Source organism: Felis catus, chromosome B4 (assembly GCF_018350175.1).
Source record: "Felis catus isolate Fca126 chromosome B4, F.catus_Fca126_mat1.0, whole genome shotgun sequence".
NCBI classification, from domain to species: domain Eukaryota; kingdom Metazoa; phylum Chordata; class Mammalia; order Carnivora; family Felidae; genus Felis; species Felis catus.
In genome coordinates, this window is record NC_058374.1 from 136151766 (window position 1) to 136177845 (window position 26080).

Below are 26080 nucleotides of genomic sequence, written 5' to 3' on the forward strand. Positions count from 1 at the left end.
TGCTGAGGCTCAGAGAGAGATCTCCCAACTCGTGTGGTGGAGCCGGGACAAGGTCCCCTTGGGCCACTCTCCAGCAGCGGTCAAATGCTCGCCCCACACCCCACCTACCATGCCTGGGGCCCCCTCGGCTGCCTCGGGGCCCTCAGGGGACTCTGCTCCCTCTTCCTCCTTGCCCGTGTCTCACTGCCTCGGTGGGTCTGATCTTCCCTCACTGCCCCCCACCCCCACGCCCCCTAGGCAGGACCCTTCGGCCCTCCTACTACCGGCCGCCCTTCCTTCAGGCTCAGCGGCCCCCCGCCGGGACGGACCGGCCCTTCTGAACTCGCACGCCGCCTCCTCTCCGGCGCTTGCCGCCCAGCTGGGCCAGCCGTGGAGGTCCAACCCTCCTGCGACTGGACTCCTCACCCCGTCCCTGTCATCTGCTCACTGGCCTACTTGCGCTTTCTTCCCGCGTATGTTTAGGCCGGGTCCCCTCTGCACCAGACCGCGCCACAAGACCGGGCTGCTTCTCCTCTGCGCCTTTCGCGGGCTCCGCTCTCGCAGGGCCCGACCACAGTCGAGCCGCTCGTGGGTGTTCAACACACGCCCGCGGGGCGGTGGGTTCAAGGCGCACCGGTTGTAGACAAGAGTCATGGCTCTAAAGTGAAGCGGCCTCGCTGTGGATTCCATGCCAACAAACAGCCAGAAGGGACCAGTTTTCTGGAAAGCTAGAACTGGAAGGGACGTTGGAGACCATCTAGACAAAAGCCCTCCTTTTCCACTGGGTCACGCAGCAGTCAGCCCGGCGTCTACGCAGAACCTTTCAACTCTGTCCCCTGGGGCTCCCGATGCCCCGGCTCTCAGGCTCCGCGTTCTTTCTGCCGCGTCAGGAGGCGGCTCACGAGGCTCTCGTCGGGCCCTCGCACATTCCATGAGCCTCCGCAGAGCACCACTTGTGCGAGCCTCCGTGCGGAAGCTGCGAGCCAGGCCAGCGGGATGCCCGGCCCACACAGTCACCGCTGCTCACCGTGTGGGCAGGCACCGCGTGCGACGCGCTGCTGAGACGTGGCTGGCTCCCGGCATCCCGGGTGACAGCAGGGGGGGTTGGGCCGGGCCTGCCCTCTCGGAAAGCAGGGACGGACACCAGCCTTCCTCCGGCGCCCCGTCGGTGCCTGGACCAGGTCCGACACCGGCGCCCCCGGAAAGCTGCCTCTGTGGGATGGGAGGGAGCCTGCCTAGCGGATGCGAGGACCACGCGGCGGTCTGGGCAGACACGCGTGGACAAACGTTTGCAGAGTTCCGTGGGCGTCGCTGAGGCGGGGTGGGCCTGGTTTCCGGGTTCTGCCTCACGCCTCCCATCCCAGCCCATTTGAAGGTGTGCGGCCCCGAACCGGCCCAGCCTCCTGCTCTGTGAAGCCCCTCGGGTCTCAGGTGCTCCGTGAAGGCGACCTGTCTCCCCCGTGTCCCCTCTTCCCCGGCCCCTGGGTCACCTCGCGGCTATCCCCCTCCCCTTCCGACCCCCTGAAGTTCCCCTGCTGACCACTAGGCGTCAGCACGAGCACGTCCAAGCCCGTCTGAGGCCCGGCAGGCTTTTCACTCCGCCCAGGCTCGAGAGGCCTGAGGTCTGGGGTGTCCTTCTCCTCCTCCCAGGGCTGCCAGATTTACACACGTGCCTGACAGACACAGAAGATGCCCAGTTAAGTGTGGATTTCAGAAAAACAACAAACACTTCCAGGTATCAGTATGCCCCAGATGGCACGTGGGTCATACCTACACTAAAAAAGTATTCGTTGCTTACCTGAAACCCAAGTGGAAACGGCGTCCTCTCTTTCATCTGACAACCATATCCCTCCCTAGAGGAAGCCATGGGGGGACAGTCAGCTCACGCAGCCCCCAGACCATGGGCCGGGCCGTGACCAGGGAACAAATCGTTTCTCTCTCTCGACAGGCGACTAGACGGAGGGGACCTGGGGGGGGGGGGTGCCCGGCCCCCACAGTGTTGCCACAGCAGCCCTGGGGCCCCTGGGAGGAGGAGCCGGTAAGAACGCTGGGGGACACGCTAGCAGGAGGTCCTCTGAGGACACAGAGCAGCCCCCCGGCCCCACAGCTGGCGCTTGTCCTCCGCGGCCTGCCGCGGTGCAGTCCAGAGCGGGGGCTCGAGAGACAGAGACACTTTGTGTGGCTCCGTCCCAAACCAGCGGTGCTGCGGTCCCTCCCGGCACCCCCATCCCCTGCTTTGTGCCCTGTGGTGGCGGCTGTCCCTGCCAAGCGTCCTCTGGGAAGTAAAGGGTATAAAGGGCTAGGTGCACAGCAGGCACTCAACAAATGTTGAGTACGTCTCCCTTTCCCGTGAGCTCATATCAAGGGCAGGTGTAACCACTTGCGGGAACTTAACGCAGATTCTCACCGTTGATTCTAACTTAAACAGACGGCCTAGCTGTGGCTTCCCCGGATACATGTTTGGGTGCCCGAGGGGGGAGGGCGCCGGGAGGAAGAGGGCAGGGTTGGGGCAGCAGGGAGGAAAGGTGCCCCGATGAAGAATCAGCGTAGGCAGAGAGGCGAGGAGGTGGCCGTGGCAGGGGAGAGTCTCCGAGCCTCTGGCAAACTTGGGCTCTCCCGCTGGAGGGGCCTCGGCCGACTGCACGCCGAACGCAGCCGGGGAGCCAGCCCAGGCGAGACCGGCAGCCGCGGCCCCCAGCCGAACCATGGCCCGGCTCAAGTCCTCGCCGGGTGCCGCGCATCCTGCCCACGGGAGGGACCTGCCACCGAGGCCACACACGATTCAGACCTTTGTCCCCCCCACGAGGTCAATCCCATCCCGTTTCACTGCCACTCGGCACGTCTCCTCTGCTCCCCGCACTGGGTTCGGCGAAAGAAACATGTCTGTGCCCTTTCTAGGAGCTCACACACGGGTCTCCTGAGAGAGAGAGAGAGAGAGAGAGAGAGAGAGAGAGAGAGCGCGAGAGAGAGCTGAGCCGCTCAGAACCTTGTGGCACACATGGAGAGGAAGACGTGTCTGGCAAGAGTCAGAGGGGGCTTCACGGAGGAGGTGAAAGCGAGCCGGGTTCTGAAGGAGGACGAAGAGTTCTCCAGGAAGCGAGGGGCTGGGGAATGGCATTTGGGGCAGAAGAGCACCCTCCGAGGCCCGTAACGGGTAAAGGACACACTAGGAGGGCTCCATGGACAAATCTCTCTGCTTCTCAACGCCCACTTCCTGGCCTGCAAGAGGGACTTAGTGGCACAAGACTGTTCTCGGGATCTGATCACTCGTGGCAAAGCACAGGCACGGGGCTGGGCGCACAGCGGTGCCTAGACACACTGTGTCCAGAGCAGTCCTTGTAAATATTAATTCATGACTATCAACGAATACTGATGTCTGCCCCACTTCACGGAACAGAAACTGAGGCCACGGGACTTGTGGCCGCCAAGGGGGCCAGGGCTAGGTACCTCTCGGGCTGGGTCCACCGTCTGCCCTGCACTGTCCTCTCTGGGCGGCCTAAGGCGCTGCAGCACAGGAAGATCCCCACCGCCAGCGCCACAAAGTAAGTGCTGGGGTCCCGGTGCCCGGCCAGGGCTGGCTGGAGGCCAGGCCAGGAGAAGGGCGTGAAGCTGGGCTCACCAGCCAGAGGAGTTGTTTATGGGGTGGGAGGCTCGTAAAAAATAATGGGCTGGATTTATCGTCCCCGCCTCCGGGGCCGTTCCGGACTGCACAGGGCTGGGACGGGTCCCCTCCGGCGGCACCGTAAATCTTCCCCCTAAATGCGAGGGCTGTTTATTCTCCCGCCCACCTGGCCTGCAGCGGGCAGGGGGATCGAGGAGAACCTGTGCACAAGCCCTGCCCTGTGCTCTCGGCCAGGCTGGTTCGCCCCGGGGAGAGCTGGCAGGGGTAGCCCTGGGGCCAGGGTGGGATCCGCTAGTGTGGCCAGGCCGTTTCCCCTCATTTACAGCAGAAACTTCCCAGCCCATACACCTAGGGGGTCCCAGCACCCACAGCTGATGATGGAAAGCTCTGGCACAGGGCAGGAGATGTCCCTGGCCCTGCTGGAGCCACGCTGGAGCCCCCTGGGTCAAGGCCTGGCCTTGGGCCAGGGGAACCACATCTTGGGAGCCCATGGGAGCCCCCCAGCCAGGCACACTGGTAAGATCCTAAGCTGTGCTTTGTGGCTGGGGTAGCTCGGAAGGGACTGTGGGTCTGTCCACAGGCTTGTTTACTGGAATCTGGAAGTAGATGGAGCAGGAGAAGGGAAATGGCTGTAGCATTAGAAGGTCGGCCCCTCCGCGTCCCGAGGACCGTCTCTTGGGGTGGCCCGGCTCAGTTCTCCCTCCAGGAGTGGGGATGACAGCTCTCACCCAAAGTACCTCCCAGAGTGGATGCGAGTGTCAGAGTGACGGGGAGCGTGAGCTGAGCAGTAGAGGGGTGGGGATGAGCCTAGAAAGGGAGGACACCTGCTCGCAGAGAAGGTGCTGGGGACGGAGTCCAGTCTGACTGCCGGCCAAGGTGAAGGGCAAGTCAGAGCAGGAAGGGCAGGGTAGAAGACAAAGTCCAGAGGAGGGCCAAGGACCGGCCTTGGAGGAACGCAGAAGGAGGGTCTAGGACGAGCGCAGGGACCGACGGAGAGGCTGCTCCCGGGGTCTCGGCAGGCGGCCCTCTGCTCTGGCCCAAACCCAGGGCCCTGTACCCGAAACCCCCCCAGTGGCTCTTGCTGGGGAGTTCCCCAGTCAGTGCCTGAGTGGTGTGGGCTTTAGCAGCGGGCTCAGGTCCCGAGGACAAGGGTCCCGAGGACGGAGGCTTCTTGCTGTGGCTGACTGGAGGGGTGTGGCCTGCAGGGCTGGAGTCTGCGTGCTGGCTGGAGGGACTTCATCTGAAGTGCAGCGCTCGGTCTTCTCTGCTGACTGAGTGAGCGAGCCCGCTGGCCCTCCCCCACAGCCCAGGACCCCTGTGCCGGAGCCTAGTCCCCCCTCCCCCCGCGCCGTGCTGGCACCCCAACCCACAGCCCTCACCTTCGTGTCTGCCTCCCCCGCCGTCTGTGCGTCCTGGGAGTTCACGCCCTGGCTCAAAGGTGGGGCTCTGAGCACTGCCCCCCAAGCAGGACGGGGGAACCCAGACCCTTCCCACGCCCGGTCACAAGGTCACTCGGGTGACATCGATGGCAATACGCCGTCCCCAAGCCCCCAGAACACGTGCAGGGAGACCAGAAACTCCACTTGAGTATCCCAGGCCCCTAAACCCCGATGAAGCCCCAGATTCCGGAGATTTCCCTCACATCCGTCAACGCCCAGAGAGTTGCTGAGGCTCCAGGCTGGGGCCAGGCCGGGGCTGACCAGGCGACGGGGGTGGCCACCTGCACTGGCCCCCAGCCTCTCCCCGGGCCAGGGTGCTGAGCACGTTCAGCCTCATGGGAAGCAGCGGTGGACTGGTCCTGTGCGGAGCCTGCGGGCTCCCCTCCCAGGCTCCTTGGGTGGCTGGAAGCCAGGCCCTGCCTCGTCCGGAGGCGGCCGCCGCTGAGGTACCCTGCACCCACGTGACTCGGGCAACAGGCTCCCCAAAGTGCAGACCTGAGGGGGCGGGGCTCTGCCGAAAGTCCCATCTGCCCTGCCTCTCACCTTCCCTCTGCCACCCCCCCCCCGTCACCCTCTCCTTGACCGCTGTTCTGTCACCTTCCCTTCCTCTTGTCACCTTCCCCTCGGCCGCCCTTCTGTCTTCTTCCCCTCGGCTACCCTCCTCTTCGCCCACACTACCCCTGTGTGAGTTCTAGACCCTGACGCCCGCCACAGCATCACTTGCCGGAAAACTGCTTTATCTCCCTGCCCACCCCAAGGTGCTTAGTGACCGTCCTGAAGCGTGGACCGTGCCTCCGCCTCCAGGACTGACAGGTGCCCTGCAACACTCACAGAAAAGTCCAAAGTCCCACCGAGCACAGTGCCTTGACCCTCTCACTCGCATCCGCTTTGGGTCTGGTTTCAGGGTCTGGGATGCACTCCCTCCAACAGGCAAGAGGGGCCGCTGGGACACAGGCTCTCCTGGCCAACCAGAGCAGAGCTGGCATCTTCGGTGCGAGATGCGAGGCCACGCCAGCCTGCGTGAAGGGCCAGGCAGTGAGCGGCAGCTGGGTGACCCACGGGGAAGAGAAGAGCATGGGGGGGTGGGAGCGGCCGGAGACCCGGAGTCTAGGCTAGGTTGGAAACCAAATCAAAAGCAACCACATATGAGAAGCATCACGCACGTCAGAGGGGCTCAAATCGGAGCCCCCTTCCCTGCACGGTACAGACGTGACCTGTCGTCACTGCGACCTGCCAGGCCCAGTCCGATGGCGCCAGGGGGGTGGTGTCTGAGGGCCCTCCCCGCTCCAGACTATTCCAGAACTCAGGCCCACGAAGGGATGAGGTGGGCCCCCTGTGTCTCGGGTTTCTGCCTGTCTCCACGGCCCACTTTGAGTTGTTTTTCAAGGTTAGCTGCTTCTGACCCGTTACTTTCAACCCAGGCCCGGACCCAGATGGTCCCAGCAGCCTCTCACCCTTCCCTTCCCACCGCAACCCCCACTGCCCCGCAATCTCCCAGGGGCCCCTCTGCCCACCGCCTGCCCTACTCACTACCAGCTGGCTCCCTCAGGGGCCACCCGCTCTGAGGGACTTCCTCTGCCCGCTCCACCTCCCCCAGGCTCCCAGCCCCCAGACGGAACTGAGTTCCCTTTGGCCGAGCCCCTCAGCACTGCTGCTCCGGGCCCACGCTGACCACCCAGGATGCCACGCCATGCCACGCCATGCCACGCCCAGGGTGCGGGCTCGGGCAACACAACCCCAGGCCAGGTTGGCAAGCACGCTGGACGAGAGAGTCCCTCCTCTCTTTAGAACCCAATTTCCATGCCTATCGGAGAAGAGGTGATCCACGGGGTCGTGGTGGTTCCTTTCAACGGCGGTGGTCCGGATCTGCAGCCAGACCACCTGGGTGCCGGCTCGGTGCCCCACCCCCCCAGCCGCGTGACCCTGGGCGCATCTGCGTGTGGGTCCTACTTTGAAAGGTTCAAGGAGTCACACGAGGAAGTATTAGGGTGACCGTATGTCTGGCTGTGCCCAGGACAGTCCCAGTTCGTAGCTGCTGCCCTGTCGTACTTAATCATGCCTCTTTTGCTCCCAAGCGAGCGGGCGTAGATACTAACTCGTGCAGCCCCCCGTGGAGAGAGGCGGAGAGGGCGCAGCGTGCCTGGCAGGACGTTCAGCTACTGAGTGATAATTCTAAGATTTATTGACTCACTTAAGTAATCTCCACACTCAACGTGGGGCTGGCCACTACGCCGAGAGCAAGAGTCGCAGGCTCGAGTGACTGGGCCAGCCAGGTGCCCCCACGATGTCAATTCCTGATCGCTGAGGCGGTTACGCGAAATCGACATGTAATGGGACGGCCGAGAGCCGTATGCAAACACAGTACGGCTTTCAGCTTCCCTGTGTAGATGCTGTTCTCCAGTGACGGGAGATGTGGCCGTGGGGGAAAACTGGGTGACGTGTACCCGGGACCTCGCCTCACTGTTTTTTTTTTTTTTTTTTTGCATTTTCTTATGAATCTGTAATTATTTCAAAATGGAAAGTTAAAAAAATCCTATCGTCTTGTCTCCAGTTACGCTTGGGTAAGTACCCTCATAAGCCTACAGGAAGAAGGAACAGATTCTGACAGTCTTTCCTGTAGGGATCTAATGAGCAAAGTAATTTTTAACTCAATCGAGGCCATCTTTGCATAACGCAGTCACCCAGAGTCGGGCTGTGACCTGGCAAATGCGTGAGAATGTTCCCACAGGGCAAACGGCGGGGGCGGAGCCCAGGCACGTCACCAACCGGTCGGGAGCCCCCAGCGTCCCACCTGCGTGTGCACGTGGAGCCCCCGCCACAGTCTTCACAGCAAACCCGCTGTGAGGCAGCAGTACGGATCGGCTGACGACAGCAAAGTCAAAAGGGAAGGGCTATTTCCAGCTCGGGTGTCTGGGGACATTCGGCACGGGGACAAACACTAACGCGCATTCTGTGGCCCTTAAGGGGAGTGGCTGTCTTGAGGAGAGGGAAGTGGGTGCGCCATTTCGGGAAATTTCCACCACAAAGCGTGTTTGAAACTCTTGGTGCTTAATGAGGCACGTGTGGCGTAGGGAACGCTCACGAATGGGGAACGCCGAGGAGGTGTCTCTGCTGTCCCTCGGGGCCTCTCCTGGGTCTCACCCCCACTGGGCGGACTAGGCACAGGCGTTCAAGCCTTGTCAGAACCCTCCACGTAGTCTGCCTGGGCTTAGGGGCCAGACCAGCAGAGCAATGGCTACGCAACCTTGGGCAAGCTCCCTAACCTCTCTGTGCCTCGGCTTCTGAATCTGGAAAATGGGGTCATGGCAAGGATGCGATGTGCGAGTGCGTGAAAGCGTCCGGCGTGCGGTAGGCACACAGTAAATGCGGCTCGTGCTATCATTCGTTATTTAACACAAAGGAAGCCAAGCTTCCCTGTTCCAGGCCCCACGTCTGATTTTCGCTGGAACCAGAGTCGCCCCTGACGCCAAGTCTTGAGCTCTGTGAGAAAGTGCCACAGGGAACGCCGGTGGTGGGAGGGCAATGGGGTTTCCTACCCGTATTTACATGTGCATTTAAACAGGCTCAGAGGGCGTTAAAGGGAACGGTAAATGTGCACGGGGAAACCCGTGATGCCGCTGCCGGGACAGTGCCAGCCTGGCTCTGCAGGGGGCTCAGCCTCCCAGGGGCGCAGACGCTCAGCTGCCCTGTGGCCTGTTCTCGGGCATCAGACGCGGGAAAGGGGGCAGCACGGCCCGGCTTCCACGCGCTCAGCCACGTGGCAGCCCAGCCTCTCCCCGGTGGCCTCACGGAGCCTCCGGGTCCCTGTTCGCCCCTGGGAAGGGGGTCTCTTGAGGATGAGGACTTCCTCCCTATCTCCCCTCCACCCTCAGCTGAGGCTCAGGCTTCAGCCAGCACCCAGCACGCATCGGCAGAGCCTTGCCCAGGGAGCACCTGCCCTGACTCTGCTGCTGGCTTGCTGTGGGCCTGGGGTGAGGCCCCGTCCTCTCCGGGCCCGCTTCCTCATCTGTGACCGATTGCCATAATCGGAACCCACGTTTATCAAGTGATCTTTGCGATATCTTTTCCACCCTATGAAGCAGGTACTGTGCTATCCCCATTTTATGGACCGGGCACGGAGGAGTTGAGGGACTTGCTCAAGGTCACGTGGATCATGACTGCTGGAGCTGGGATTCGGATCTAGGCAGCCAGGCCCCAGAACCCGTGCTCTTAATCGCGGTCTGACACAGGGATGACGGGTCTCCTTGGGTGTCTAAGGGCCCTCCGGGCTGGGCTGTGACATGTGCAGCCCCTCAAGCCCCCTCGCGAGCCTGTGGCTGTTTCCCACAACTGTGGGGACAACGTGACGCTTCTCTTGACCCTGGTGCCTACCGCCACCGCCGGAGATCAGACCACGAAGGCCTGGTGAGGTTTCAGGGTGCAGGCGTGCAGGACGGCTTCCTGCTTAGAAGGGCGTGGACTTCTCCAGCCCTCCGTGTCAGCAACTGTGGCAGCCGAGGACCAGCGCCGGGAAGGGGGCAATCCTTCACCAGGCTGGTGAAACCATTCTCTTCGCCACCTCCCCTGCTCAGACCCGAACACTAGACCCCTAGGAGCTCCGGATCCTTCCCTCCAGAACGTTTCTTTCTCAGCTCGTTAATCTACAGCAACTCCAACCCTTATTTAGCATTCAGTCCTTCTTCTAGACCGAACGCTTCACAGGGGACCACGTCAGCTTTCGCTCACACGGGGATCCTGAGGACCAGACAGACACCGGGCAACACGAATGAATGAAACGGTGGCCTGCCATCACACAGCTGGTTAGACCTACGCCTTTCTGAACACCTTCTTCTCCTAAATCCGTTCTACTCAGACCGAAGGAAAGAATTCTTCACCAGGAGGGAAGAGACAAGTTCATCCAGGAGGAAACACCTTCGTGGAACACAGACGTGACGTAGATTTAGGAAAAAAGGGCAGGCATGGGAGAGGGAGAGAGCCAGAAGGTGCCGGCTCCTCGGTGGCCCATCCGCTCTGGGCTCCCAGGACGCGTGACCACAAAGGGGGCGGTGGAGGCTGGGACTGGCCTGGACCGGCTGCCCCCAGGCTGTTACCGCTTGCTGGGCCAGGGGCTGAGTGGGGGGTGAACGTGGGCTGCGACGGCACCAGAACCAGCACCTGGAAGCACCGAGGAGAGGGAGATGGGCCCCAGGTCCCAACAGCTCTTCATCACCCCCCGCCCAGTGCCGGGACAGAGCCTGGGTTCCTCACATCGAGCCTGGGTTCTAAACACCTAGAGAAGCTGCCTGCAAGTGGCCTCCCCTAGGGCAGGCGCTGCGCTGGACTGCTTCACGGGGTTTCCCTAACGGATCCCTCACTTGCCTGGGAGGGGTCACCGGTCCCGATTTACAGAGGAGGAGACCCAGGCAGGCAGGAGTGGCTGTGCAGGGGCCACGGAGAAGAGCCGAAAGCCTAAAACTCCCAACCCCGGCCTGGCCAGATCCACATACCTCCGGCCAGGGTTTGCACCGGTGCCTAGGAAGCGGGGCCACTCAGAGGGGCTGAGTCCCAGGCCCTCGTTTCTCGGCCAGGAGCACAGACCGACCCTGGCTGCCCTTGTGCGTGCATCCAGGCCCCTCTAATCAAAACCAGACCTCGTGCTCTCCTCCCTGCTCGGGGCAGGCTCCAAGGCGCCGACAGGCATTAGGAGAAGTCAGGTGACACGAGGAGTCTGATTTGCCAAATGGCCCTGGGTTCATGGGCCCTCCCGGGAGGAACAGGGATCAGGGGGCATTTAGGTGCAAAACAAACTGGGTCTCTGCACCCCCGACACACTCTGAGTTTTGAGTGATGCTCCAGCAAGCATCACTGTGGCAGGCATGCACTCGTGGCGGGCAGTTGTCACAACCGACGGAGGCTCAGGAGGGAGGCAACCTGCCGGGTCACCTGCGCCCGTCTCCGGCCACTGGCATTAACGAGCGGTCAGCAGACGTGCTGTGCACTTGGCCTGTCTTCTTCAGACCTTCCACACGGCCTGCGGGAGCCCTGGAAATGCTGCCACTCGCCCCTCGGGAGGTATCCCGGAAGTTTCTGCTGCTTTTTGGATGGACTGGTTGCCCAGATTTAAAACTTGGGAGATGGACACAAAAATCCTAATAAGAGAAGGGACTTCTTTAACCAACGTGCTGGTTGGTGCTGGTTAACAAAGACTGGGCTTGAGGCCCCCAAATCTGTACTCTGGCTAAGTCTCAAGTCCTGGCGTCAGGACCCGGTCACCCCAGGGCCTTTGGGAAAGGTGAGGCACGTGGGCTCAAGGCTCTACTGCACGCTTAATTTGAGGCCCAGCCCCTGTAGTATCTGAGAGGCCCGGGAAGTCCTCCACTCTCCCCTCCAGCACGTTTCCCCCCTCTGCTCAGCCAGCTTCCCACAGCTGCCCTCTCTGCACACCATCTAAACTCCTGCCCGTGCTCTGGCGGCCTCACAGGGTCCGGGCCCTGCCAGGCTCCCCTCCTCCTGGGCTCCTCCCCCTTGGCTCACTGTGCTCCACCGCCCTCCCCTTCGTTTTGCTCTTCGCCCGAGTCTGGTCCGTTCCTGCCTCAGGGCCTTTGCAGACGTGCTGCCTGGCACGCTTCCCCCAACTCTTCCCGCCGCGGCTCTTGGCCATTCTGTTTCAGCTCACGTGTGGCTTCCGCAAAGAGGAAGCCCGCCTACTTCTGTTCTGCCACCTTCTTTCTTTCCCGACCGGCCTCATCACATCACAGCTGAAGACGTGCGCTGGGATCCCGACTCCGCCCTTTCCCTATGGTGTGACCTCGGGCGAGTCTCCTAACTTGACTGCTTTGGCTTCCTCCGCTGTCCCAGGGTCATAACATCCCCGCCTCACCGGGTTGCTGTGAGGGCCTAGCTCAGAGTAAGCACATGACCCCTCGGCAGCCAGCCGGCCGCTCTCCACGTTAACGTGTCCCCTGACCCTACTCCTCCGCCTGCTGCTGAGGTTTGTCCGGTGACATCCTTAGCCAGACGAGTGCCCCCGGGCCAAACCGGGTCCCGGTTACCGACAGAACGCGGCCGGGGTCTTGTATCCAGCCTCGCGTCGGTCCCCCCTTCCCGCGCACCCTCCTTTCAACCAGGGGCCTCACAGCTTCACCTGGACCCCGCTCGTGGGAAAGCTGCTCTTCAAAGGAACAGGGCAACACCGCCTGGCTGGAAAAGAGGCTCGGCCACCCCGGCCTCGGGGACTTCACGGCTTGCTCAGAGCCGTCGCCCTGTAAACCCCCCCTCCGCGAGGGAAGCAGGACTCCCTCCTCACCACCAACGTGCACTCGCTTCCCCATAAATCTGCTTCCTATAAAACTCGGGTTGGGCCCCCGCTCCTCATCTGGGGCAGCTGGACCACGCAGCCGTGCAGCCCTGCAGCCCCGCAGCCCCGGCCGCAGGCTCCCGGGGAAGTCCGCACGACACAGCGGCAGCGGGCACCGGGGCGCGCAGAGCTTGGCGCCCACGTCCTTCTGGGGACACGACAGAGTGGGGACCGCCGGGCTTGTCGCGTCCTTGAGGAAATCGCCTGAACAAGCACGGAGCATCGAAGGCATCCAGTGAAACGGCTCTGCTTCCCTATCCCGGGCTTTGGACTTTTAACTGTTTCCTTCTTTTCTTTCTCAGGAATTGCTTCCAAATAACAAGCACACCCAGCGTCCCCCAGCCTCGCCTTGCAGCCCCTGTAGCTTTAGTGCACGCAGAACACTGCACACGCAGGGTCTCGTCCCCCCCCTTCCGGAGAGCCTGGCGGCGCACCACATCTCCACGCTGTGGACAAGGAGGCCGAGGTTCTCGGCTCACCGCCAGGGAGCGGCAGCGCCAAAATCGTGCCCGTCAGGCTGCGCCGGAGCCCGGGGCCTGCCCTTCTGTCCCCACGTTTCAGTGTGAGCCACTCCCTGGTCTCCTGCTGGGGCCACGGACCCCGGGCTGGGCCCTCATAGGGGCCCCTCGAGGCCCCTCCGGTATCTCCGACGTGTCAGGGGTCAGCGATGGGGGAGGGGCTCAGGCCGGGGCCAGGCGGCTGTCCTGGCCTCCTACCCCATCTACTCTCTTGACCGCACACGATGGCCGGGCCCCAGGAGCGCTGGTCCCTGCCCCTGACCTCAGCCCACTCCATTGCAGCATGCAGCCTGCCCCGAGATTCCAGACCTTGCCATTATCTTAAGCAAGATATGCCTCTGTGCCTTTGCAAATGCCGTTCCCTCTACCTAAAAGCCCCTCTCCTCTACGCATGTGGGTCCTGCCTTCTGGCCAGCTGTCCTACCTCACAGTCCTGCTTCTCTGGGCCCAAACTCTGACCACCCCTCCTCTGATACTGTGGACCTTCACTGCCAGGCTTGGCTGGAGGCCAGGCTCTGTCCCAGCCTGGGGCTGTCTGCAGGTTACTCCGGCTGGCCGGTGCTCCCCAGTCCCTCTGTACTGCCCCGGGCCGGCCTGCCATCCCACCCAACAACCAGAGGGAGGCAGGCTCCCGACCACAGGGACCCTCTGCTGGCTGGTGACCCGGTGAACGTTCAGAGACCAGGAAATTGGCACTCGGCCTGCTCAGGCCTCCAGCCCACCTTGGGGAAGGGGACCATGGAGAACGGGGCCCCACTCTTCCTGGCCACAGCCGGCCTTCAGCCCGGAAAGGAAAACAGCTTCTCTGGTCACATCTGCCCATTTGTGGCCCCACCTCGCCTCCACATAAAAACACCAGGAACACCAGCAGTCCCGGTGTAGCGGGCGGTGGGCGGGAGCTGGGAGGAGCCCCGCGCAGAACCGACACCAGAAGCACAAAACGGCCATTCAGGCCACCACCAAACCGCGCCCCGCCCCCCGCCTTGACCCTGAGGCCCCCGGAGTCGAGATGTGGAGAAGGGGGTTTCCAGGGGCCGCCGGATTCTGGGGGGCGGGGGCGTGTGCCTGGTCAGCACGGGCCGCACTCACCGTTGGAGCGGTGGATGCAGGTGTGCTGGTTGTCGCTGAGGAAAAAGCCACCGTGGCACTGACACTCGTAGCTGCCCATGGCATTGACGCAGATCTGCTGGCAGCCACCGTTGTTGTCCTGACACTCGTCCACATCTGCAAGGAGAGACGGAGAGGGGGAGGGGAGAGATCGCACCTGGGGCCGGAAGTGAGACGCGGCCAGCTTCCCAGGCTGCCCAGAAGGCCCCGCACACGGCGGCGCTCTGGGGACGCTCCACAGGGGGACCCCGCGGCTACTCCCCGCAGGGGGGCCAGGTACTCCGCAGAGACACTGCACAGGGCTGTACTCTACCAAGGTACTCCGCGGAGTTACTCCGTAGAGGTAGTTACGATGCTTGTAACGCCAGCTGCCTGTCGGTAACCTCCGCGACCGGCGCTCTTCTAAGCATCCGACCCGTACTAACTCCTTTCATCCTCGGATCAGATCCGGGTATTAGCCCACTTGCTAGATGGGGAAACCGAGGCCCAGAGGGGCCAAGTCACCTGTCCCGGGTCCCACCTGATAGTCCGACTCCCAAACCGTGGTCTCACTGATCCTGTTGGACTCTCCCTCTCCGGGAAGACTGCAGCCTGCACTGCCCTTCCCCAACCCACGGAGCCTCGCCAAGCAAATTCTCCCGTCCCCTCCGTCTTCAAGCCTACCTCAGAGTTACAACCAGTAACACGAGACCCTGCAGCCTGCTTTCTGCCTCACAAATGGACTTCAAACGTCTAAGAATGGGGAATTTTTTAAAAGGCCCTGACCTCTGGCCACCAAGACGGCCGCAGAAGGCCTCTAAGCGGTCTTTCCTGCTCTCTAGGAGAGAGAGACCTCAGGGCTGACACTCGGCGTTGACCAGAGGCTGCTGGCACAAAGGCGGCTATTGGCTGAAAAGAGTCTTTATGGAGTTCTGGGCTTGAACGGAACAGCATGTTTCAATTACCAAAGTCATAACCCCTTACACTGTCAGTTTGTGTAACGAAAGATGGGCTTCTTAAACCTTAACGTGCCGTGTCTGTATCGTCATTTTAACAGGCAAATGTATGAAACCACAAAGGCAAGGTGAGCTACCAGCCGCTTCTAGCCAATCCCCTGGCCCCCAACACACACACACACACACACACACACACACACACACTTTGGCCGTAAGCTTTTAATGCAGTTGTCCTTCACACAGCCATCTTCCAGTACCGACCTGCACTGAACCAGGAGAGGACTGAGCCCTGGAGCTAGGTCAGCTGGGTCCTACTGAGGCTTAGGGACAACATGTCGCTTCACCACCCAGGAGACCACACGGCTGCCTCCAAGAGGCCGATGCTGAGGCAGGCCATTATTCTCTAGCAAGCTCAAATGTCAGCTGTGTGGCAGCCCGGAGGGAGGCAGGACTCTGAACTCTAAAAGCCACGAGCAGTTACAGCTGAAGTGGGGAAGGTGGCTCTTGCTGAGAGGAGACACAGTGGGGTCCCGGGGGAGCTGGAAATGACACAGAGGGGTTATTCTGAAAACCTTTCTCCACTCAACGGAGTCTTACTCACTGACGGCTCCCTAAAGGGCCACTGCCAGTGCCCCCTTTGCGGGGGGCACCTCCCCTCCGGGGTGGCTGCCTCTGGGGGTCTGTCCCTCGCCGGCACTAGACCCTGAGCAGCTCTAAGCCAGGGACCGAGTCCTGTTCATCCTACCGATAATGACGCGAAGCTGACATTCCTCGAGGGCTCCTTATGCGTCAGGCATGGGGGCCTCACAAATATCCCCGCGCTCCACCCCTGCGGCAACCCTGAGCGACAGGCTGTGTTACGGCCTCCACTCTACAGGTGAGGGCACTGAGGCGCAGAGAACCAAAGTAACTCGAGCAAAGTCACACGGCTGCTCAGGGCAGAGGCAGGACTTAGACCCGCCGTTCACCTCCCGAGCACGTGGCTTTGCCCCGCCGCTCAGCTGGCCGTGCCAGAAAGTGTGTCGAGACCAATGCTACGAAGAGCCAGCTACTCTTAACACGAGCCTGAGCGGGGTGCCGCCTTGAACGCGTTTGGGAACCCCAGATGCAAACGCAACGCCGGAGCCAGCCTGCCGTGGGTAACACGGGGCCTGTCCCAGCGTACCTGGGGCTAGTCCCGTCTCTGTCCCAAAGACACGCCACTGAGGCACTTGCACCCCGGTGCTGGCACACGTATCACAGCGAAACCCGCTTCTGGGACTCGGTCCAGACCCCCTTCAAACCACATGCTTTCCTGTTCTCTCCATGGTTCTCAGCTTCTTTGCTCTGTACCTTGGCTTCTCCAGCCCTAGTAAAGGTTCAGTTGGTAAAACAAACCAGATACAGGCCCTCAGATGCTGCACTGGTGGCGAGAAAGCGCTGCTCTGACCCCACCGTGAACGAGCTCCCTGGAGCCCCCCGCCTGGCCCGGCCCATCTCCCTTCACTGGAAGCCAGGAACCCGAGGGCAGTTAATACTGCACGCATCTACAGAAGTTCAGGGAGCTGGCAGAGTGGCTGTGCCTTGGGACAGCGCTGTTTACACTAGCAGGGAACAATGACTCTCAAACACTGATGAATAATTTGAAACAAATGCAAGGCCGTGTAAACATTTCTTTTCCCCGCTCCCAAATGACAAAGCCCCAAGATTAAGCAGGGAGGGAAGGGGGCGGCCCCCTCTGCGCCCTTTTTCCACTGTGGTCCTAACACAGGCCTCCCTCGAGCCGGGCAGGAAACCACAGCCTCACAATCCCTTTGGGGAGCCTGCGGTCGTCACCAGCTTCTCTAAGGGCTGGATCGGGGGCCTGATGCCCACCTCATGCCCCTCACACCCCCGTGGCTCAGCCCTCCACGTGGGGCTCACAGTCAAGTCTGAAGAGGCACCAGCTGGAGGAGCTGGGGCCGTGGGTCGGCCACCCACCGGCCTCGGGCAGACTGGGTTCACCCGGAGGCCCTGGCCAGGCCTAGCACAGCACTACGGGAGACACTCGGCCCCTGGGCCCTCCTGATGGGGGCAAGCCCAGCACACATTGTTCCTTGGCCCCCTCAGGACTTAGAAAACTCTGTCATGAGAGGTCCTGCGGGGCAAGGAGGGAGCCGACATCTGGGAGTTCTGGCTCTGGCCTTTCCCCGCTCCCCTGCGATCTGGTTTCTCTCGACGAGGACGCCTCAAGCCCAATCACAGCGACGAGAGCCGGTTCCCCGAGTAGTTCTGCTTAACACACCACCCCCCGACCTTACACGCTCATGTCTCCGACGCTCCTCCTCTCTGAAGTCTTCCCGGCGCCCGGAAGACTGTGCTCGTCCCCTGTGCCCAGGCTTGCTCTGCCCCGGACCTCGGGCTCGGTCGTCCTGTGTCTCTGCTCTGGGCTGAAGAGAGCCCTGAGTCTTTATATCCCTGTGCCCCGCTGACGGTCAGACCGAGCGGGTGCTCAAGTGTCCGCAGGAAGAACCGAATGGCACACGTGTGTCTGCACTCGCCACCGATGGGGAGCTCGCGACCCACAAAGGCCAGTCCCCTGGAGCGGCGTGCTGTCCCGGTTCCTTCTGGGCACACGGAGGGGGCTCGTTCGGGGCTCCCCGCAGCTGCACTTATCTCTGCTGTTCTCGGAATAGCCCCCTGTTCACGCTTGCCTTCCTGTGATCACACCCACCTCCTCCTGGGATGCCTTCTCCCTCCTTGTCCAGACGGAAGTTCTTGCCTTTGAGAACCACCCAACAGGCTTTCGTTCATCAGTTCCCTCCACAAACACTGGGCGCCTACTATGTGCCACGCTCCCCAAGGGCCACCAGGGCACCAAAGTGAACCCAGCTGCTGCCGTACTGGACCTGAGCAGAGGCGGGAGGCTTCGTGGAGGGCCGGGCCGGGGGCGGCAGGGAGGTCTGTGACCCGAGGCCGGGGCAGGAAGAGGTGTCGCAGAAGCCGACTCTCGCCGAAGGGGCGTGGCAGGGCACAGATGGGGAAGGGCCCGCGACCGCTGGGGCAGAGGAGGAGTTCTGGAAGCTGTGCAGCCTACACACCCCCCATCGAGACCCCAAGGGCCCTCACAAACCCCGGCTCTGTCCGGGTCCCCCTGGCCCCCGTTCTCACCGGTGCTGCCGGGGGAGGGGACAGTCCTCGGGGAAGATGTCTGCGCAGCCCGACAAGCCACAGTAGCGCCACCGCCATGGCCTTGGGCAGAGGCTGAGCCCGCTGCGTGCAGTGAGGGCCCTGAGCAAGCCTGTTTCCGATCCAGGCTGCACGATGCCTGAGTGGGCTCTGGGTGGGATACAGGGGCTGCCCTGCCTCTGAATCCTGCCGGCAGCTCACGGTCCTTCATCTGCTTTTGCGGCCACACTGGAATGTTCCCAGAAGGCAGGGAGCGCCCTGGCCCGAGGACTTTGCGATAAAGCAGAGAGGAGGCCCTGTGGGTTTGGGGGCAGACCTGAGGCTCCTAGTGGGAAACTCTTTTAACTGGCAATGGAAGAGCTGATGACTATACTGTGCAGGAATGACCCCAGCAGCCGCAGCGCTGCGAGGGTCTCGGGTGGCCCTCTGTCAGGGGCTGCCTGCCCCGGCCGGGTCACTCTCTGGAAGGCCCCAGCCTGCAGCACCCTTCCATTCCCGCCCCCCAGCCCCCGGCCTTAACACACAAACACATCTCTGTGCCACTGGGACTGGTAGAGCCCCTGACTCTTTTGGGCTGGGGTGGGGGCAGCAGGCGAAGGGTGCTGGGAGGGGAGGGGAGGGGACACTGAGCCGCGGCTGGCCACGGCGGCAGGGGGCCCTTGGCCGGCGGGGCTGAGGGACACCCTCAGAAATGGACCATCCCAGTGCAGTCTGGGATAAGACATGGGGCCGCCGCTCCGTGCAGGCTGCTCCCCAGCCTGAGGCCCAGCGTCTGGGGGTACGGTGAGCACTCACTCGTCCAGCCAACGGCTGAGGGAGGACCAAAGGTGGGAGGCAGACCAGGGTGCCAAGAGGGGCTTCACTCCAGCCCTGCCCTACCCCCGCCCACCTCCCCTGGCCTGAGCAGCCCCCTTCTGTCCCTCCCACCACCCGAGCAGTCGCCAAGGATGCTGACTTCCTCACCACCCTGCCCGTCTGTTTTGCCTCTGCTACTGTGCCACAGCCCTGGGTCGGGCCTCAACTCCTGCCCGAAGGCACAGTCTTGGTGCTTCTCCTAGGCCTCCGGGCCCCCAGCCTCCCCTCCCAATCCCAGCGGCCACTGTGACCAGTTCTAGTCGGAAGAGGCCAGGGCACCTCGGCACCAAAGACAGAGTCCGAGCGGGGTCTCTGGGGTCAGGTGCCCCCACCTTACACCGTAGCGCCTGATGGGAGGTCTGGGTGCTGGGGTCGGGGGGAGACAGCCCTCAGCTGGCTCTCCGGCCCATGTCTGCTCGGTGGGCCCGCCGGTCCCGAGCACGAGGGTGCTGTGTCTGAGACGGGCTCATGGGCGGCTGCTCTCTAGCCGACGCCCACAGGCTGTAGGTTGATCTGGTTCCGAAAGGCCTCTGCAGGCAGGGCTGCGGTTTGCCCATGAGGTCTGTTTATTTTTATTAATAGCTGGCTGTTTGTCCTCCTTTGGACCAAGAATCCAGGTTTGCAGTTATTTATAATAACTAAAAATTACTTCTGGACCCAGCTTTGCTTGCTTTGTGTTTCCCACGAACATTTCACGATTCGAAACAGAGACTCTGTGTTCTGCCCGGGCCCCACCCGTGTTCTCGTGTCTGCCAAGGGCCTACTATGTGTCAGACCCCGTGCCTGGCCCCGACACCGCAGGTCCCACCGAGGGTCCGAGGACAGAGGCAGACGCCCCGGCCCATCGCAGGAACCGAACTTGACCTCCAACCCTGAGAGCTCCCTCCTGGTCCCTGAGGGCTGAGGCCCCGACCCTCCCCTGGCCCCTGTCAGAAGGGAGGCTTAGGCACAAAAGCCTCTTGGCCATCGAGCGGCTCTTGCAAAATTACATTTGATGAGTTAAGTGTAAATAAATGAGAAGCAGATGGATTAGATTTCGGGTAAAATACACACGGGTCTCAGAGCTTTGAGGCCTGGGTTCTGCCAGATCCAGAACATTCCCTGAGCTGTCAGAGGTGCTGGCAGAGGCAGGGGGAAGGTATGACGGGGCCTCCCGGGACCTCTCCGCTTCCTGGTCTGGGCATCAGCTGGGCCTTCTCTGGGGGGCCTCTGAAGCAGGTCAGCCGTATGCAGAAGACACACGGTCCCCCACCGTAGCCCTGCTCTGACCCTGAGCCCCCCGGGTTGGGCCTGGAGGTTGCAACCTGGTCCGACTGAGGACCACTCTCTTCACGCTGTCTCTGCGATGTCTCCCTGGGACCGCTGCCCACGGGTTCTAACTCTTTTCCTACCAGGTCACACCAGCTGGGGTGTAAGATTCGGTGAGTAACTTGCTGCGTGACCTTGGGCACGTCACTTACCCCTTTCGGGCCTTGGTCTCCTTCTTCACAAAGCGGGGATAACAGGCACCTTAAGTTGTCTGGGGAACTAAAGGAAATAATGCAGCGAAGGACCCGGCTTGGTGCCTGGCACACACACACCACCAGTGAACGTTAACAACCGTTGCACAAAGCCGCTGCCAGGGCTTCGGGGAATCACAGGTGTGAACGTGCCCCAGGGGACGGTAAGGTCCCCGCCACACTGGAAACTGACACCAAGCTGCGTCCAAAGGAGCCCCCAGTGTGGCCTCAGCAGAGCAGCTTCAGCTTCCAGAACTGCTCCCTCCTGACACAGGTTCTGGCTAGCTCACCACCCTGTCACCCTTGTCTGGGGGACCGCAGTCTATCAAGGGCTTCACGTTGGCTCAGAACTGGACTCAGAGCCACGTGTGTGGCCTGCTCGGGCTGTGGGACAAGCCCCAGCCTCTGCACGTGCCACCTCAGCCTTCATTCATCGAGATACGACTCATGTTACATAAAATTCACCACCTTAAGGAGGACGGGTCAGTGGTTCTTGGCACATTCACGAGGTGGTGTGAACAGCACCAAGATCTGATTCCAGAACGTTTCCCACCACCCCAAAGAGACGCCCTGTGCCCATTTTCAGTCAAGCCCAATTCTCCCCTCCCCCAGCCCCCAGCAACCATTAGCTTACTTTCTGACTCTACGAACGTGCCTGTTCTGGACCTTTCATACCACTGGGGCCACACAGCGTGCGTCCTCCGCATCTGGCTTCTCTGACACCCCATGACGTCTTCAAGGTCCTCCCACGGCAGAGCACACGTCATTCGTTCTTAGGCCTGAATAATATTCCATCGTCCGGATAGACCACGTTTTGTCTACCCGTCCACCAGCTGCGGGACGTCTGGGTGGTCTCCCCTTCCTTAGCTGTTAGGACACACGCTGCTGTGAACGCCACGTACGAGCCTTTGAGTGAACACGTTTAAACTCTCTCGGGTGGGTACCTAGGCGCGGCATCATCGGGTCATAAGGTGATTCCACGTTTCACTTCTGGAGGCACTGTCACACTGCTTCCCACGGTGGTGGCACCATTCCACGTTCCCATCGGCAAAACACGAGGGTTCCGATGTCTCCACGTCCTTGCCAACACTTCCTGTTTTCCATTTTTTAAAATGATAGGCATCCTGGTGGGTGAGACATGGCACCTTATCGTGGCTTTGACTCGCGTTTCCCTAATGACACCGAGCACCTTTCCACGTGCTTGCCGTCCGTTGGTACATCCTTTCTGGAGCAGTGTCTATTCAAATCCCTTGCCCACTTTTACACGGGGTTGTCTTTCTACTGTTGAGTTCTGAGAGTTCTTTGTGTGTCGCAGATACTAGACCCTTACCAGACATATGGTTGGCAAACATGTTTGCATTCTGTGGGCACAACCTCCTGCAAAGCAGCCTTGGGAGCACGGTGCCCCGGGCGCTGTGCCCCGGTGGGGCCCAGGTCCACGAGGCCTGCGCTCCTCTTGGGCTCCGGTCTCGGGAGATGTCACCCTGTCCCACGGCTTTAACTGCCGCCTATTTGCCAATGCCGCTAAGACCTCTAGGCCCGCTTGCTCCACTGTCCTCAGGCTGAGATATCAACGGCTGACCCAGATGTCCAAAGCCACGACAAACCTAACACGGCCCTTGCTGGACTCCTGATCTGACCTCCTGTGAGAACGGAACAGAACAGAGGGAAGCCTGGCCCCGCCCTCAGCCTTCCCCATCTCGGCCAATGGCAGCACAGCTCACGGTGGCTTCTGTCATCCTGGAGCCCTCCCTTCCCCGCTCCCCGCCTCTAAGCCCTTAGCAGGTGTGGTCCTCAGCTCTGCCTGCAGATCCAGCTCCCTGTCCCCTCCCCTCAGGTGGCCGGGTCCAGCTCCCCTCCTCTCCAGCCTGGATTACAGCGGTGGCATCCCAGGTCTCCCTCCTTCCACCCTGGTCTCACCACCCCGCTAAACCACCCTGGAGAGTGTCAACCAGCCGCGCTATCCCCTGCCCGAAAGCCTCCAAAGGATTCCTCGTCGGCTTCGAATAAAACACAAACTCCCCTCTCTGGCCGGCGAGGCCCAAGCGAACTGCTCCGTCCACGCCGGGGGAAACACCTCTGCCTGTGTCGCTCTCTCCCCAGGGAATGCAGAGTCCTCGAGAGGGAGGACCATGGCTGTCTCGAGTGTTGCTGTATCTCAGGGTTTGACACAGTGCCTGAGGCACATAAGCCACGTCCGTGGGCCAAGTGACTGACTGACAGCTACAAAACGTGGCTGGGGGCGGTGGCTCTGGCCCGGAGGCCCTGGTTCTCGGCCTGTCCCACAAGGGCTGCCCTGTGTGGCCCCGGAGGGGCTGCCTGGCGACACCCAGTTCCTGGGTCCAGCCAAGGAAGCAGCTCTGGGTGAGTGAGAAGCCTGAGTGCTGGCCCGGGGGTCCCGGGGCGCAGAGGCTGCGGGCCCGTCGGGAGGGCGAGTGAGGGCTGGTCAGAGAAGAGCTGTGCTCGTTTATTCACCAGCGTCAGCCTTGCCTGGGAGTGAGCCCCGTCGGCGGAGGGGGTGGGATCGGGGTGGAGGAGGAGGGGACGTCCTCAGATGCTGGCGGCCTGCGAGCTTTGCTGCTGGATGAACGAGTGAAGCCACACAGGGCTCTTGCCACGTCAGCCCTGCCCACAGCGTCCGGTGTCCTCCTCCCTCACCAGTGCCTTCAGCGGTACAAGGACAAACGTCTTCGGCCAGAGAAAAGCCCTTCTAAGTGGGCAGCGCTTTAAGAAGCAGGTAGAGGGGACGGGGGTTTGGAGGCGGCGGGACGCGCTCCTGAGGGACGCCGCCCTGGCCTCCGCCACACCGCCACGGCCAGACCAGCTCTTCCTTTAATGTCTCAAGCACGGGCGGGAGAGGGGGCTGCAGGAGGCGGCAGGGGAGCCGTGTGCCCTGAGCTCCTGCTCGGTGCCAGGCGCGCTCGTGACAGCCTCTCACCCAGGGCCTCAGCCCGAGGCAGCGGGGGCGTCATAACCGGGAGCTTCGAGCGGCGAACGGCCCGCCCTTGGTCACAACACGCGCGCGCCGGTGCCAGGCTGGGAACTGGACACTTCATCCCTGCGGCCTCGGGCCTCTGACGGCCCAGCTGTGAACGCGATCCTGGCCGGACGTCTGTGGGAGGCACTCGAGTTTTAAAAACTTCTTTTGATGGGGAGAAGAACAGAGGACTGGGAAGGGGGAAGGGGAGGAAACCCAAACAAACAAATCCCGGAACCAAAGGGAGAAGCCGTGAGAAAAGAAAGGGGAAAGGCTCTGACGGATTCTTCGTGAACATCCTCAGAAATAAAACAGGCCCCGCTGGATGCGGTTAGTTCCCCCTCGGGCCCGTGCGCGGGGCGGGATGGGCACACGCACGGCCTGCCGGACCCAGGAGGGCCCCGGAGCTCCCGAGGCCACCCGGCTGACACAGTCCTTCCTGCCGGACGCTGGCCACGGCACGTGACTTACTCCCGGCACGTGCTTCCCAGCCTCGGTACTGCCTGGAATTCTGGACCAATTCTTCCCGATTAAACTCTACGGTTTCTTCCGCTTTTTTCAAAGCTGTTGAGTATAAAAACCAGTGTCCTCCCCACCAGTGTCAGCACCGCCGGAAGTTCTCCGTGAAGGTGGGGCCCCCAGGCCCCGCGGGCTCCCGCCCCTGAATGGCCACGGTGCCTTAACTGGGCCTGCTGTGGACTAGTTGGTTCCTTCCCACACTAAGTGGTCCTTTGCTGACAGGCCCTGGGTGGGCCATGGAGCTACAACGGGATGGGAAAAGGTTTTGTGACGACTTAAGAAAATTGCAGAGCGGCTGTAAGGGGGCAGACGTGGAGGGGTGAGTGTGGGCACCAAGGGGCTCCCCGGAAAAGGGGGCACCGAGGGTGGCTGACGTGCTGGGAGACCACCACGGCTCCCCGTGGCCAAGCCCACCCTTTCTAGCCCATTTGTGGCCCTTCTCCCCTCAAGACACGCGGCACGGCTCCCTATCACTTGTCCAACAAAACTATTTAAGATTTTGAATTTACAAGGAATTCTGAAAAACAGCGGGAAAAAAACAGGTCAACAGTCCTATGCTCTGGCTGCGACCATAACCATAGGCATCGATTTTGTTTCTGTCTTTTCTCGTGGGCCGATGTTCTCCTAGTGCAAACGGGTCTCTCTGTGTGTGACCTGCTCGTTCACCCTTCACTGAAAGCAGCGCTTTCCGGGGCTCATCCCTGGTGCCCTCCTCACCTGCTGCCTGTCCAGCCGGCAGGCGACCCCCGCCCAACCACTTGGTGCACTTGTCTCTGTTCCGGACCCCGTTAGCAAACTCCCCTATGAGGGACACAGGGCACGTAGAGCCCTTTCCGTTTTAGGGTGTCTTTTCTTCAGATGGATTCCCAGAGGCGGAGTCCCAGCCAGAGACTGCCAGCTTCTCACCCCTCCCCACGGGACGCCCTTAATCTGCTGGTTTTGCCACCTTGGAGCCTGCCTGCGCCGGCCGCTGCCTCTTCCGAAGTCCCTTCCTAGTGCCCACGTCTTCCCGCAGAGAGTCTTCCGTGATCAGCCCCGTGTGTCCGTTCGTCCACGCCCTCACTCAGTGAGGGCGCAGTGAACGCCAAGGCCTGCCCTCAGGGAGCTGCCCGGCCAGGGAGAGAGAGGTGGGGGAATCAGGAGGGATTAACTACTGTGGGGGTGGGGGTGGGGGTGGGGGCTGGGGCGGAGGGCTGCAGGACAAAAGAGCGTGTGTGAGAGGGCTCAGAGGCCACACTGACAGGCGGAGGGGTCTCTCTCTCTGCCGCATGCGGACAAGCACGGGGAAAAGATGTGCTCGGTGGTGGGATGTGGTGGGATGCAGGTGTGCGTTGAGTGCACGTGTGTGTGTGTGCGCGTGTGCGGCTGCAGCAGCGGGTGGGGCCCCGGTGGCTGTGGAAGGGGGGCCAGGAGGCAGGCTTGAGTCTGGGATGTGCCCGACGCGCAGCCGAAGGGGACCCCTGACATGCTCGCACCTGCAGACACAAGTCTCCAGGTCTCGGGCGTTTAGCCGATGGAAACTACCCTCTTACGTGTCACCGTACTCCGAGCCCACTCTCCTGCTGAGGCCTCTCCCACTCTAGGCTTTGCACCTGTGACGCCTCCTCCCCTCACCCCATCTCTACCCGCCACCCGGTGCCCTGTCACTCGGTCCCGGTGGGGTGAGCTGCGTCCCATACTTGGTTTAGCATTACTTACGCCACGAAAATCATCTCAGGACCCCCTGACCTGGCAGATAAGGGCACTCAGGAGGCATCTTTGGACCCAGAGATCACAGATCCTTCCTCCCAGGCGTTTCTAACCAGCCTGCCACAGCAGCAGTGGCTCGCAGCGCCCACAGGCTGCCAGGCGCCCACATCCCGGGCTTTGATTACAGTCCCACCTCTTGGCCACATGATTACGCGTCAACAGCGAGGAAAGTTCTGACAGAACACCGGGAAAGCAGCCTAAAAACATCCGTGCGTGATCGTAACCGCGGAAAGTCAGGGCTGCATGCAGACGACACGGGCAAGAACCCGGGGACGCGAAGACCGCAGAGCGGGATGGGTGGGGAGCTTGTGGGGGTTACCTTCCGTGCAGTCTGTACTCCCTTAACATTTCTGTATAATCGGCACACAGGCGGAAGACGGCTGCGTGAACAGAACTTT

The 26080-nt window shown here is 61.7% G+C and overlaps 1 protein-coding gene across 3 annotated transcripts in view; it reads right to left on the reverse strand.

The window, feature by feature from the left end:
• The window catches only part of SCUBE1 (signal peptide, CUB domain and EGF like domain containing 1), a 136688-nt gene that overhangs the window by 72176 nt on the left and 38432 nt on the right, over positions 1-26080 (reverse strand). For all 3 annotated transcript variants that reach the window (XM_023257570.2, XM_023257571.2, XM_023257572.2), the window contains one exon: positions 13984-14118. In XM_023257570.2, the coding sequence (XP_023113338.2) occupies positions 13984-14118 (135 nt within the window). The remainder of the gene's footprint in view (positions 1-13983; positions 14119-26080) is intronic.